The 14,226-nt window shown below is 39.9% G+C and overlaps 1 protein-coding gene across 1 annotated transcript; it reads left to right on the top strand.

Moving 5' to 3' along the window:
- Nucleotides 1-3,821: 3,821 nt before the first annotated feature.
- On the top strand, nt 3,822-11,896 carry LOC112557176 (galactokinase-like). The gene is made up of 7 exons (XM_025226871.1): nt 3,822-4,124; nt 5,519-5,705; nt 6,714-6,969; nt 7,087-7,268; nt 7,542-7,692; nt 8,323-8,491; nt 8,808-11,896. Exons 1-7 carry the CDS (start codon nt 3,963-3,965, stop codon nt 8,886-8,888), a joined length of 1,188 nt encoding a protein of 395 aa, XP_025082656.1. The 5' UTR covers nt 3,822-3,962; the 3' UTR covers nt 8,889-11,896.
- Nucleotides 11,897-14,226: the final 2,330 nt, after the last annotated feature.

Genomic DNA, 14,226 nt, shown 5'->3' with positions numbered 1-14,226 from the left:
GGGCCGGCCGTCTGAGAGATTTCAGGTTTTTTTCTGCAGTCCGGAGCGCCTGTCACCAACACAGTGAAGACTGCCTGTCATTGGTTCAGATCTTGTCTCGGGCACGCTGTTCTTTCTCTGCATTTGGCATCTGTTTGTAGGCTGACTGCTTTGCCTTAGCTGCTTGCTCGGCGTAAAACAATCACCCCTCCTTCCCCCATCTCTCTCCTCTTACAGTGCGAAATCACCTGTAGGTGAAAGCACGTTCCTGCCAAAGCAAGAAAGCAAGCAACGATTGCCTTCAGTCAGCTCGTGGGTGCTGTTGTATGAGCGAGTGTGTGACAGCAGAACAGTCAGACAGGTAGAGATGTCAATAACTGTGGTTTGTGGAATATGTTAAAATATTTGTATCATCCTAATCCTTTTATCTGATGGCTTCATTCGTCGCTTTCTTCTATTTAAACGAGATTAAGCGAGAACTCAAGAATGAAAAGGTCCGCAGACTAGATCACAGGATTCATTGAAGAACAAAGAGTAATCATTCATTCGTTCGACATTCACCCCTTCCTTCATTTAGCGAAGTGTTTTTTTATTAGCGACATTTTAACACTGTGAGAAGCGGGGTGGAGGCTAGCTGAGATGTAATTAATAGTGCAGCTGTATATATTGTGTAGTACAAATGGTAATCTTTATCCTCGTGTTGATACAAACAGGATAGAGCCTATAGGAAGGAAAGAAAAAAAAAATCAAAAGACAATAGAAGGCGAATACCGTTACCACGCACCCTGCAACACATGGCACCAGCATTCTCCTGGCACAAGGCCACGTGGAGGGAACGTGCGTCGTTTGGTTTACGTGTGTGCGTGTGAGTGTGTGCGCGTGCGTGTGTGCGCGCGTGTGTGTGTGTTAGTTATAAGCTTCCTTGTTTGCCCTCAGCCTGCTTACACAGCACACAACCGCTGTACATATGTCTGCTGCGCACAGCCGCTGTCTTTATTTAGTATGGCAGTCGGAAGAAAAAAAAAAACAACCAAAAAACAAATACACCATCTACAAGCATTACTGCTCTGAATATCCCTACAAAAGTAATTAAGTTGCCTTATTTAATGCTTTCTGAGAGCCGAAAGGAAGGACAACAATACTTTGGATATTAAATTTGTAATTATGACCATAGGTTTCCTCAGTGTATTCTGTGGGTGACTATATCACATCTCTTCCCTTCCCTACGCTGCATGCTTGAGAGATGGTCAACATGTTAACCTTGCCTGCGGTGTGGTGTTTAATGTGACCTATTTGTAGAGTGCTGCCTTGACAAATTTTGTTATACCGCTGTTAACCCGATCTTGACCTAGAAAGAGTGGAGGCGACAAATATGTCACGCACCTGGAGTAGGATTGTTCGTATTCTACACTTTTGACCAAGGGTAAGAATCTTTGAACCAGCTGACCTTGAGGGCACAGATGTTAAAATTAAAAAGTAGTCTATTCCACCACAATGCAAAGACAAAGCATGACATGAGATCGTCAGGGCCAGGCCTGACCGTGTGGGGCAGTCACACCTGTACACCAGTCCCTGGTGTAGTCAGCTGGCGGGTGATGCAATGTATCACAGAGGTGAGCTGGTGTCAGGCAAAACAAACCTGCGAGCAGTGTGGCGATAATTTGTGAGACCCTTTCTATTCTGTCCAAATCCTGCGAGGTCACTGTTGTATTAGTACAGGGGTGGACAACGTTTTTCTTTCTTTTTTTCTTTTTTATTTGCAGGCCGGTCTCAAAATTCTAACTCTGCCGCAGGCCGATAAACTACCCAAAACCCAGTTCAGGTGACTACACAACAAACCTAGTGATCATGGAATGAAAACAAATGAGTACATAATAGCGTTCATTCACTGAATTTATTGTATAAAGGGAAGCTGTTTGAATTTGCTCAGTGAAACTTTAAAACCAGCCTGTCCTTTGAATGCAGCCACCCCCGATGCTCTCTATAACGATTCTGTCAGACATGTCAGCCTGTTATTTGTTATCTTTGTACCTTGTTTATGTTAGAGTGTTATGGACTGGCGATTTCTAACGCTGTTGTACTTGATAAATTAAATTTTGATCAAATTAACCTAGGCTGAATTTTTAAAAATGATAACATGTGCACTTCACACTTTTTCAGACGGGTCAGCCCAAAGACGTCCGCGGGTCGTAGTTTGCCCACCCCTGTATTAGTAGCACCACTCACATTCTTCGACCTGTACAGCCTGGCCCTGCGCCATTTGGCTGTCCTACACCACATGCACACACATACATATACGTAGCAATGTAAAAATGGACAAACAATACAAAGTTTGGGTTCTTGTGTCAGGGCTTTTGTGCAGAACAGGTCGGCAGCTTGTGTATCATACTGGACGTCACAGATGCCAGTTACAGTAGACTCAATGGGGATGTCTCCGATCATTAGTTATGTATGCCTCGGGGGAAACTCTGTAAATTTGAAATCTTTGATGAAAAAAGGTATGAATAGCTGCCATCAGTGCCATCATCCTTGATGTTCGAAACTCCTCGCTGATCTTAGATTACTTACTCTGGATTCCCCATCTTCCTACCACCACTTATGGAAATCTCTTAACTGCATTGTTATTTATCAGATTTTCCAGTTATAAATTCCAATGCAATATTAAAAATATAACAACTATACTATATTATTGCCCCCCCTCTCTCCCCCCTCCTGGTGTATTCTCTCTCGAGTTCATCTTCTAAAAGCTTCATAACTACCTCACTCTGTTAGTGCTCATACAGAATCTGTGCTTTGCAGGCAACAATAAGCCTCTAAATCTCACCAACATAGTGACAGTAAACCTCATCAACACAGTGACACAACATTAGCATAGTGGAGGGCGGCCAGCTGTGACAAGATCAGTTAATGGTGACAGCAAAATTGGTCAATGGGAACCATAGATGGCAGCTTCATGACAGAAGTCTCAAGAATGTAACAGCAACAGTGGCAATGGCCAGAATGAACTGGATTTAGCATAGCAACACCACCATATTGGCTACAAGTATCGAATGTACAAGTAGTTTTCTTCCTGCTTTTCTGGTGTGAACTGACCTTACATTGCAAAATCATCTTTCCTTGCGCCTGGCAGCCTGATGCCAAGGTCAACAGAAGAAGATGATGAGAATGGAAAGACATTCCCACACCAAACCTGCTTTGTTGTTGCACGGAACAAAGACTACATGAGCAGTTAACTTGGTCATCGGCCTCATCCACTTAATTCTCCTGATGGTCTGTGCAAGTCAAGGGGCTGACTGAGCTATAATAAGAAATTTTGAAATACTGGAAGCAATCCTTATATGAATTGTTACTACTTGATCATGAACAGCACTCAGGACGAAGAGCAGATTTATTTCAAGCAATGTATAAATCCTTTAAATCAATGTGCAATGCATGTTCATACATGAGGTAAAGGCATCTGCCTCATCTTTGGATGGAATAAACGTTTATATACATCTACACGTGTATATTGTATAATTTCTTATTTAATATGCACACACACACACACACACACACACACACACACATATACATATGTGTGTGTATATATTACCTATTTAGTCAATGTCTTATACATGTATATATAAGAGCTAAGAAAGAAATCAGGTTTGAAGCTGAGAAAGTGTGTAGTAAAAGTCACACTATGTCATTAAAAAAAAAATCAAAATAATGAGTGAAATCTTAAATATTTTTATTTCTCAAGTTCTCTAGATCAAAAATTCATAAATGATGTGTATCATGTGAGACAGAGAAATGTGCACTATGCTCGTTTAGGAGGGTAGGGGTTAAGGCCAGTCCTCACTTGGCGCCATCCTCACTCGGCGTGTGGCGGAGAGATCACTTGAATGACATTTGTTCTCCGCGAGTGCGGCATTCCTGCTGGTGTTAGCGTCGAGTCCTCACTCAAATTTGCCCCCGCTGTGTTTTGAAGTCTCATAGACAATATGATTTCACCAATTCCACCTCTTAAAGATCTCATGGAGGCAGCTGTCGCTGCTTTCCGCGAACAATTCGGCGATGCACCCAACATTGCAGCCTGTGCTCCCGGGCGAGTCAATCTCATCGGCGAACACACAGACTACAACGAGGGGTTCGTGTTTCCCATGGTAAGTTTGTCGCACTTTAATTGCTTGTTAACATATTTACGAGTCTTTCAGGTCAAGAGCGAACCTTTTCCCGATCCCCCTTCTTTAAAAAAAAAAAATGTATGGGATGTAGTGTAGGCCAAGTCTCGGGTTTGTTTCCAAACAGGCTCTGGACACTAAAGAATGTGACATGGAAATATGCACGTGATATCCACTGAGTTGTTAAACAGTCGGCGGAGACCTGAGGTCAGGTGGTGATGCAATCTTGTTTTCGTGCCATGTGACACGTGCCTTGACGTGGCATCGCTGACACGGGTGGCCTGTCGATAAATGGGCGGTGGGTGTGTGTGTGGTTGCCACCGTTTGATTGGTTAGCTGAGGTGGGCCTAGTCCCGTGTCGTGCACTGGCTGCTATCTACACTCTGTAACTCCTTCCTGTTCTCGCGTTGAACGAATTCACCTCACCTGCTCTCTGTCCTCTCTTCCCCCGGTCACCCTCTTGAGGCCTCAAATCAAAAAGTTGGGAAAATGAACGGAACAACACTGTAGATAATTTTTTTTTGTCCCCACTAAAAAGTATTTAGCAGCCCAGAAATATCAGTCAGTGGCTTGTAACCGTGCCACATAGTCTTTCATGAGTTAATTTTGTCATTTTAAGTATTTTGTTTCTATCTTTAGTGTTTTTAATGCTTTTTTTTTTGAATTTGTGGATAAGCAAGTTAATGTTTGCTATAGTCAGCATTGTATGTGATACAAAGGATATTCAAATGCTGTTGTTAAAGATGAGATAGTTGATTTGTTAGAGAAGCCCAAGTTAAACAGCACGTAATACTTTGCTCAAAGTTGCTGACAGGTCGATATAACATACTACTGCTTTTCTGTCTGTCCTAAGTCTAAGCTTAATAGATAACAAAATACAAAATATCGTTATTACAAGGTTTATAACTAAGGCACAGCATTAACGCCACACAATTCCATGTCCTGCTTCCCTCTGTTCAACCTTCTCAGCTCTCCTTCCCATTGTTCAATAGGATCTTGTTGCATGTTGCATGACCTATCTCACCCACTCCTGCTTCTGGTGTGCCCTAAAGTAATACACTTGTACCGTCTTTATTTTGTTGACCTAGAGTACAATTTTTCTGGGATTTTGCTTCAGTCATATTGAGAGCTTTAAGCAAATTATCTGGGTATTGCTATTATCAAACCCAGCAATCTTTGTCTTTAGATAATAGTTTTGCACTTCAGTTTTTCTTGAACCTATTAATCACAGCCATTAGCCTTCAGGTATACTAGAATCACTGAATCTTTTTGATGCTTTGATTTGTTTCATGTTTTCTATTATTGAACAGTTATGTTTTAGTAATAAATTACGGACAGCCTACTATAACGATGATACCATTTTCACGAACTTGCAGGCATTACCTCTGGTCACTATTCTTGTTGGTCGAGAGAGAGATGGGGACATTTGTCGCATTTTCACCCTAGCAGAAGGCCCCAATGAACCAAAATTGGTTGAGTTTCTAGTCCCCAAGATCCAAAAGCTGGAACCAGGTTCTCCCAAATGGGCAAACTACATAAAAGGCGTGGTGGCAAAGTTTCCAGGTAAGCAGGAATATGACATTTAACACTCTTTTCTTTGTAAAAATATTTTTAAATATGTACGTTCTTTGTATAGAGCTATGCTACAATCAGTTGAAGCATGAAAAGAGATACGAAGAATTAGGGTCTGTGTAAACCTTTGTTGAGGTCTTTTTTGTCAAGATATGCTAATGGCATAAAAATAGCCTAACTTCATAAAGGAGATATTTGCTGTTTATCTTATTGAACTAAGGCATGAATTTTGCTTAAACTTGTCAAATCTGTGTGACTTTTTGATTGGTCTCCAACATTGCTTCAAAAGACACATTTTGAGAAAAACAGGTTTTACAATTATGTGGGGAAAATTGTCTTCCTGATTTTTTTTTTTTGTTTGTTTGGTCAGTGTATTTAATATTTATCAGTCTCAATGCTGATCATTAACTCTTTAAACATTTTTATTTTATTTTTAGTTCGAATTTAATTTTGTTAGATATACCAGAACTTTTCCTCTTTCCACGCCTGCAAGGTTACGGTATGATGGCTAGGAGACTTTCCTTCAGTTTATGATTTTAGCAAAAATTCAAAAATCCTTAAGCATATTTTGTGATGATTTTTACCTGAATTTCTTGCCCCTCCTCGCAGGGCGGAATGTAATCATGGTTTGTGTCATTTAGAAAGCTGAAGTTCAGCATATGTGCAGTCATACGCTGACTATAAATAAAGAGAAACCTCAAACAAAATCCAGGTAGACCTTAAGGGCATCGGTGGCAGTGACAATATTTGACAGGGAATCATTGTTCTTTAATACTATTTCCTGCCTTAGCTTGAAAGTTACATGACCTTATTGTTTCATACATCTGTAAAGGTTGATGTAGGTAGGCAGATAAAAGCAAATGCAGATGGTGAATGTTGGAGGGGAAAAAGGCATATATTAATATTTGAAAAATATTAATAGTGAAATTGGATCACCAGAGAGCTGTATAGATGATCAACTGTATTAGGGAGTTTTAAATAGTCTTCCTTCTTGTTTAGGTGAAGTTCCTGCCTTTGATGCAGTGGTAGTGACCTCTGTTCCACTTGGTGGGGGTGTTTCCAGTTCAGCCTCTCTTGAAGTGGCAACCTTCACTTTCTTGGAACAGCTTGTGCCTAATCTTCGAGTGGAGCAGCTGAACAAGGCTTTAGTATGCCAGAAAGCAGAGCATGACTTTGCTGGCATGCCTTGTGGTATTATGGACCAGTTCATTTCAGTTATGGGCAAAACAGATCATGCCCTTTTGATTGATTGCAGGTGAGCTAGCATAGATGAGGGTGTTAGCTTAAGGAGAGGCTGATAAGTGTTTTCTTTAAACAATTTTTTTATGCGGTGAATTCTGACCTAAATCTCCTGGATTTGCTGCTTCATTAGGTCGTGTGAAGGTCGCCTGGTTCCGATGAAGGATGCTGGTGTTGTGGTTCTGGTGACCAATTCCAATGTGAAGCATGAACTAACTGGTTCTGAGTACCCAATGCGCCGACGTCAGTGTGAGACGGCAGCAGCAACCCTTGGCAAGAAAAGTTTACGTGAAGCCTCCTCGGCTGATCTTGAAGGTACAGCTTGTGAATGATGTGTACAGAATACAAACATTGCAAATATTATAGCTGGTCTAATTCAAATTACAGAAGCATGTTGGAGAAAAGTTTGTAGAAAAGCTCGCTGTAAGAGACAAATGTTTGAATTGACAAAAAATTGAGGAACCTCTTTGGTGACTTACTGAGCAGTATTTGAGCAGCATTGTTTTCTCTGCCATAGCAGAGACTTTGTAGGTGGCGGCTATTTTTGGAATTAAAGCTACCACTTGACAAGACTGACTCTTTGTGCAGCTAACAAAGATAAACTGGATAGTGAAACATATCGCCGTGCTCGTCATGTCATCACTGAGATCAAGCGAACTGAGGAAGCAGCAGATGCACTGGAGCGTGGTGACTACAAAAGATTTGGTCATTTGATGGTGGAGAGTCATAATTCTCTCAGGTTGGGAAAATGCTATCTAATTGCTTAATCTCAGCTGTGTGGGAATAAATGATTGAGCATATGGGTCATTGTGAAAGTATGTCAGGACTCAGCTTATTGCAGTGCTTTTGTACAACAATGTGCCATTTTTGTGGTTACTGTAATGTTTTTAAAAAAATTATGTTTTCATGATAAATTTGAGAGTGAGCTTTACAGGCACATATGGAAAAGGTGATGTGTTTGTGACCACATCTGTTAATGCGAAAAATGTTAAAGCTTTTTGCATTTATGACTGATTAATGTCATAGAGTTTCACCATCAGGCTTTAATTATGAATGTAACACATGATGCCACTTTAACTCATTTTATGTCACTTTAAGCTAGTCAGCTCTTAAGCATAAAATCTGATTAATATTTCAAAATAAGTACAGAAACAGAAGTTAATTAACATCTATGATATTAAAGAGGTAATGACATAATGCTTCTTCACATCTATGACTAATGAAGTTCCTATCATCGGTTGCCCTTAACGCTCATTATATTTTTTTTGATCTAGCATTCAGCTAGAAAAAGCTAAGAAGGCCAAGTTAAGTTTTTACAAGAAATAAAATGACTGTAAGGTTTGAGCAGCTGCCTTTGTATCCTTACTAGGGATGATTATGAAGTCTCGTGCAAGGAACTGGACATGCTAGTGGAGACAGCCCTGGAGATGAGGGATGAGGGGGTCTTCGGCTCCCGCATGACTGGAGGGGGCTTTGGAGGCTGTACTGTTACACTGCTAAAGAAAGAGGCTGTAGAAAGAGTTGTTGAATGTATAAATGTGAGTTGATATTTGTGAATGAAGATGCAATATAGATGATAACTCTTAAAATAACTGTTGCTGACACAGCAGTAGCTAGACATTTTTGGTTCTGTTGTCATAGTTGGCATGTGTTTTGCATACATTAAAAATAGGAATTTGCATTTTTTTGCTCACATACCACGTAGTCTGTTATATGACATATGATGCCTATCACAAGCATTGACACACATCACAGATGCTGATATATTTATAGACAGTGATTACTGGGAAATCATTGTCTGGATTGATCAGGGAGGGTACATCTGAGAGTAATGTTGTTTTTGATATTTTTCAGAGTCGTTACCAAAGTACTGGGAACAAAGCCACCTTCTTTGTGGTGGGTGCTAGCGAGGGAACACGTGCACTGCAGTGCTAATGTACAGAAAGTGAGAGAGATTGACAAGGCACTATGTCAGTCACAGCACAAGCATCAGCAGATAAGTGACTGTACAACAGCATTGAAGACTTGAAATGTCTGCAGAGGGGAGCTTTTCTTTTTCCTTTCTGTATAAGCCTGCCTTGACCATGGCTTTTATTGTTTTTGTTTCTGGTTGTTTTAGACCACAAAAGTGCGGTTATCACAGCCTCTGCAACGTACTCAGCATTTCACATTTCACAAATAACACCAAAGGTGCAGATTAGAAGTTATTGAATGCAACAGTTGAGAATATCATAAAGAACACAAACGGATTAGAATTAAAAATGGGCAGAATTTTACGGTAGTTTGTTCTTGAGGTTTGATGACAGGTCTTGTATTTTACAGACTGCAATAGGTCAGTCAAAGTGGCAAAATTCAGAAAGTTGGTAGATTGAGAGGACCTGGCAGTGATTTCGCACTGTGACTAGATCTGAAACCACACTCCTCACTGTATAGTTGACCAGTATTGCACTGCTTTGCTACTGGACTGCCCTCAGTATTGCTGACCATTTCTTCATGTTTGGGCAGTATACATTGTGATCTCATGCTACATTTCAAGGTTGGTCTTGCAATGCTGATTTGTAGAATGCACTTGAAGAACATTTGTTGGCTTAACTGTTGCCAGACACTGCAGCATAATTATCATTTCTTAGTAAATGGGATTATGTTCATTATTTTTCTTAATGAAAATGCAAAATCTTATAGGAAACCACACTTGTTAGAGTGTCTGAACTGTCTAACAAATATTAGTGATATAAATGCTTTGATTTTTTTTTTCTCATTTCATTACCTTAATCTGTGAACTATTTGAGACTATTCAAAAACTAATGCAGATGGGAAAAAAAATACACTGTTAACTGTCATTTTACTGCTTGTGTGGGAGGATGTGTGTGTGAGAGAGGTGGGGGGTGGGGGAAGAGTAAGACTGATACTTGTCATTTTTTGTGCCAGGAGAGGGATGTATAATTGAAAAAAAAAGTTACCGTTAGGAGTGACCTACAGAGGCGTAGTATGTTGTGGCATTTTCAGAGTTTTTAATCAAAGCTCTGAGTAGTGGTCCATACCACACATTAAAGATTCAAAACTCTGTTCTGGGGTTTCACTGACAGGTTGCATTCATTTTGACATCTAGGGTATTAGACAGTCTGCTACTTTCTTTTGCTAGCTCCTAGAGTCATTTTTTTTATGCTGTCATTTGACTGGCCTTCAGAATCTTATTCTTAATGCTGCATGTCAGTTGAGATTGTGAATTTTTTTGGTGCTATTGCACTTGCAGAGAATACGAACATATTTCAACTAGAAGAGCAAAAAACAAAACTGCCAAAGTCACATAAAGTACTTACTTGCAACATTAGTCTGTCTCGACTTCCATCTAGCCCATCTTTTAGAAGAAATTTTAACTTTTTGTTTAGAGCAGTTACAAGCTTTGAACTGAGCATCAGGTTTTTAATTGCTGGGTTGGCTTACCAAATCTTGCTGAGGTAAAGACAACCTGAATCCTCACAGCCAAAGGAACAAACAGTCCCTCAAGTTCATAGTGACAAAATGATTTCAGGCTGCCTGGTATGCATTTTATCTGATCCTTACATTTTTGTAACAGCATGCATGATATTAAAGGCCAGAGAATGATCTTGTGCGAAACCCACACACCTGGCACTTGGAAATATTATGTAAAAGATTTACAATGACACTCAGGTATTATGTCAGTGATATTGTGTTTTGTTGGCAAACTACTGTTAAGCTAATATTCTGTCAAAGGCTCACAGCCCTTGGGTGAGAAAAAGTTGGGCACCACTGATTTAAATGCATGCTAAGAAGTATTGACTTTAGTTCAGTACTTGCTATAGCTTATATACCAGATCGACACCATAAAAATGTTGACAAAACTATAGACTAAAGTGGCTTTACAAAATTAGTCCTAAAGGGACAGAGATTTCTTGGACAATTGTAGGGTCACGTATTCCTCACATTGGAAAATGTCATCCTATAATAAGAACTACAGTTAGAAATCTATTAGGAATAATGTATAAATTTTCTTCTGTGACCTTTTCAAACAGGGTATTAGAAAGGTTGCTTCTATAATCCATTTATTGATTTATGAGTACTGGATATTCAGAAGCCTGACAGTTTGCGGATTACATGGTCAAGTCTTACCTGCTTTGTGTACTTACTGTAAAGTGAAACATTAGTGTCCTGACAGCATTGCCACCACAGGAAAAAAGTGTGTTTTTCTTTCCTGATACAGGATCTATGTTGTCAGCAATCACATAGCTGACTGGTTAACAAGACCGGTTTGTTTGTGACTTACTAACTTTGGTGAAACCACCAACTTTTGCATGAAAGGTAAAGTAAACCAATTATTGGTTGAACTAGGCATTACAAGTATGGTGGCACAAAAAGAAAATCTCTCCACAGATATATTTTGTGTTTTTATTCATCATAATCATTAATTAAAGGTTTAAGGAAATTTTGCATAAGACATGACATGGTTGAACTGTCTACATCTGTCAGATTTCATTTAATCTGATCTGTGCATTTACAACAAATGTCTAGTTTCGTATACAGAAATTTACTGTTAGTGCCTTAGAGTTTGTTGGCAGCTAATTGTAGACAACGGACTTAATGTCAAAATTTGAAAAATCAGTTCTATTTAATCTTGTTCATAAAATGTTTATGTATGAGTGTTTTATTTCTGTGATCTTCATCTGAGTAAGATGCAGAATGGTTTCATGTGTTTCTAATGTATTTGAGATTTTTCGTTTGCTGAAGTTACTTTGGACAAGATTCTTTAGTCCCAATTTTATGACGTCCTTTCAATCAATGGCTTATGTTTCCTTCAGCTGTTGTTAAAGAGGAGAATTTGTGAGGGCAAAAATGTTTGTATAGAGACCCCCAAGTCTGAAAATTTTGAGCTTCTATTATGCTATGTTTAACAGTTTCTGAAATAAATTTTATTAACATGAACATTTCGGATAACATTTCTTTGCATATTTGGTGTTTGTATGATAAAACTTAAATTATTAAACTATTTTAGATGCCATAAATTTTATAACCTGCATTACCTGGTAAAAGGATGTTTCCATTTGCCTGTGACACACACTGCTATGTCCAAAAGCAGTGTCTACTGTATCACTATGTTTGCGTGTGAATGATTATAAAGTGCATTTGATTCCTGATTAGTGTGTGTGTTTAATACTTTTTGAGTCATTGCCCCTTTGGGCCTGACTGCTCTTGCCAACACCAGCCTCTTTCTGGCTTGGTAACTGAGCTTGCCCACCCCTTTCTCTTCTGCTATTCATTTTTCTCTCTTACCGGCCCTTTTATATTTTTTTTCAACAAACTCTTACCATTTTAACCTGTTTTACTTTTCCTGTTTTCTATCTATACTGGTCTTTCTCCTGTCATTTTCCCATCACACCTTTTCCATTGGTCTCTTTTCTCTGTGGTCTCCTTAGCTCCCCTGCATTTACTGATACTGAGGTTGTGTCTCGTCATACCAACACAACTCATTAGCCGGACTTCTAGACGGGGATATTGGTGTGGCCCACTCCAGTCAGCTGGTTGTGCATTGTCCTATATTTTCTAGACAGTTGTGGCTTTAATCAAGCCTCTGAAGGCCAGAGTATACTTCTGTAGCCCTGTACGACCCTGCTGTAAATATCCTGTAAGTGGTACCGCTCGATCACATCCTCTTCCTGAGCTCCGTGATGTGTGGGGAGTAGAAAAAAAAAAGATAAATCGTTCAACTATAGCTACAGAAAGTCTTTAGAAATGCAGCAGAGAGACTTTGTCTTCGGACAGTGAGGATGAGTACGTAAGAGTGAACAAGTCTGCGGAGGGGAAGTTGTTTTCCTGTACAGAGGACGCCGAGTCGGCCCACCCGCTCTCGTCTCTACCCTCTTGCAGTAGCTAGGGGTTTTAAAAATATTTCATCAGGATTTTCTTCTATTAAACACCTTCTCACTGGACAAGTGTGGAACCCATAAGGCCTCCGAGGTCTTTTGCCGATGGGATGGTCAATAATTTATAGGCCAAACCATTAAAGTAACAACACAGATCCCGCAACCTTTCTAGAGGTTCATTAGCTGTCCTGACCTCGCTGGGATGTCAGACCTCGACATTGTAAATACTGGCATATTCTGAGGATTTTCTTTGACATTTGGTTAGATAGGTCTCTAGTTTCTGCCCGAGTTTCGCTGCTATTTTCCATCATTCCTGCCCTAGACTAAGACTTAAAGGACATTGCTTCTATACATTCTTAGGACATTAATTTGACTTCCAGGTTTCTTCTAGCATTTAGCAAAGGCTTGATTTGCCTTGGTGAGTCTGTTTTTCATGTCGCTTCCTCATCTTTTTTTTTTTTTTTAAATAAGATCGGGATTGGCATTTCCATTACCTGTTAACAATTTTGTGATCCTGCTGCAACGGTGAGCACATGTCACCAGTGCAGTGAAAACTCCTGGGTTCAGATCTCATCTCAGGCACGCTGTTCTTTATCTGCATATGTGACACTTATTTACAGAGCCGGCTGGTTTGTTGTGATATAGACTTACTTGTTGCCTTGGCATAGAAAGCTAACTCTCCTCCCACCTTGTAAACCGCGTTTATTTCTGGCTGCTTCCGCTCATATGGTAAGATGGTGATGCCTATATAATAAATAAATAGATAAGTAATTGACGCAGCTGCTAGCAATGACAACAAGGAATATTCTAAATATTTGCCATCGCCACTGGTGTTGGTTCTTAAGAGTCGTCTAAATGCATCTTAAAAACCTCTTCATAGAATCCAGTTAGCGTTGCCAGGCAACTGTTCAGTCGTGTATCACCAATAAATCACTGGAATGTACTGAGCAGCCTTTCATAGAGAGTACCAATGTCAGACATTGCAGAAACTAGTTTGTACTGCATTTCACGCGTAACATTTCCAGGGTGGCTGCACTAGTTTATACTCATACGTTACCAGAAGTGAAATAGGATTTGCTGATTAGCCATGCATGTCCTCCCCATGTCAGTCTGTCCTGTATTTTGTAAGAGTAGCCCTGTAAGAGACACACTGTGATTAGTAGTTGATACATTGTGTTCTGTAGTTATGAGTGATAACAATGTAAATAATAAACTGTATTTAACTGAAAGCGGTGAAAGCAGTTTTCCATCACTTTGCGTGGGTTTTACAGGGAGCTAACTACTGGTGAAAGACCTACGCACGTTTTGTAGTTAACTCCCTTACAACGGGGAAGCATTCGCTCGATTTCCGACAGCCGCTGGTGGGGAGCGAACATTTCAAGGCGCACACACCA

The sequence above is a fragment of the Pomacea canaliculata genome, linkage group LG2, assembly GCF_003073045.1.
Source record: "Pomacea canaliculata isolate SZHN2017 linkage group LG2, ASM307304v1, whole genome shotgun sequence".
NCBI lineage: Eukaryota > Metazoa > Mollusca > Gastropoda > Architaenioglossa > Ampullariidae > Pomacea > Pomacea canaliculata.
Note: the sequence above shows the minus strand (reverse complement) of the source record. Positions and strands in the feature narration are given on the sequence as shown.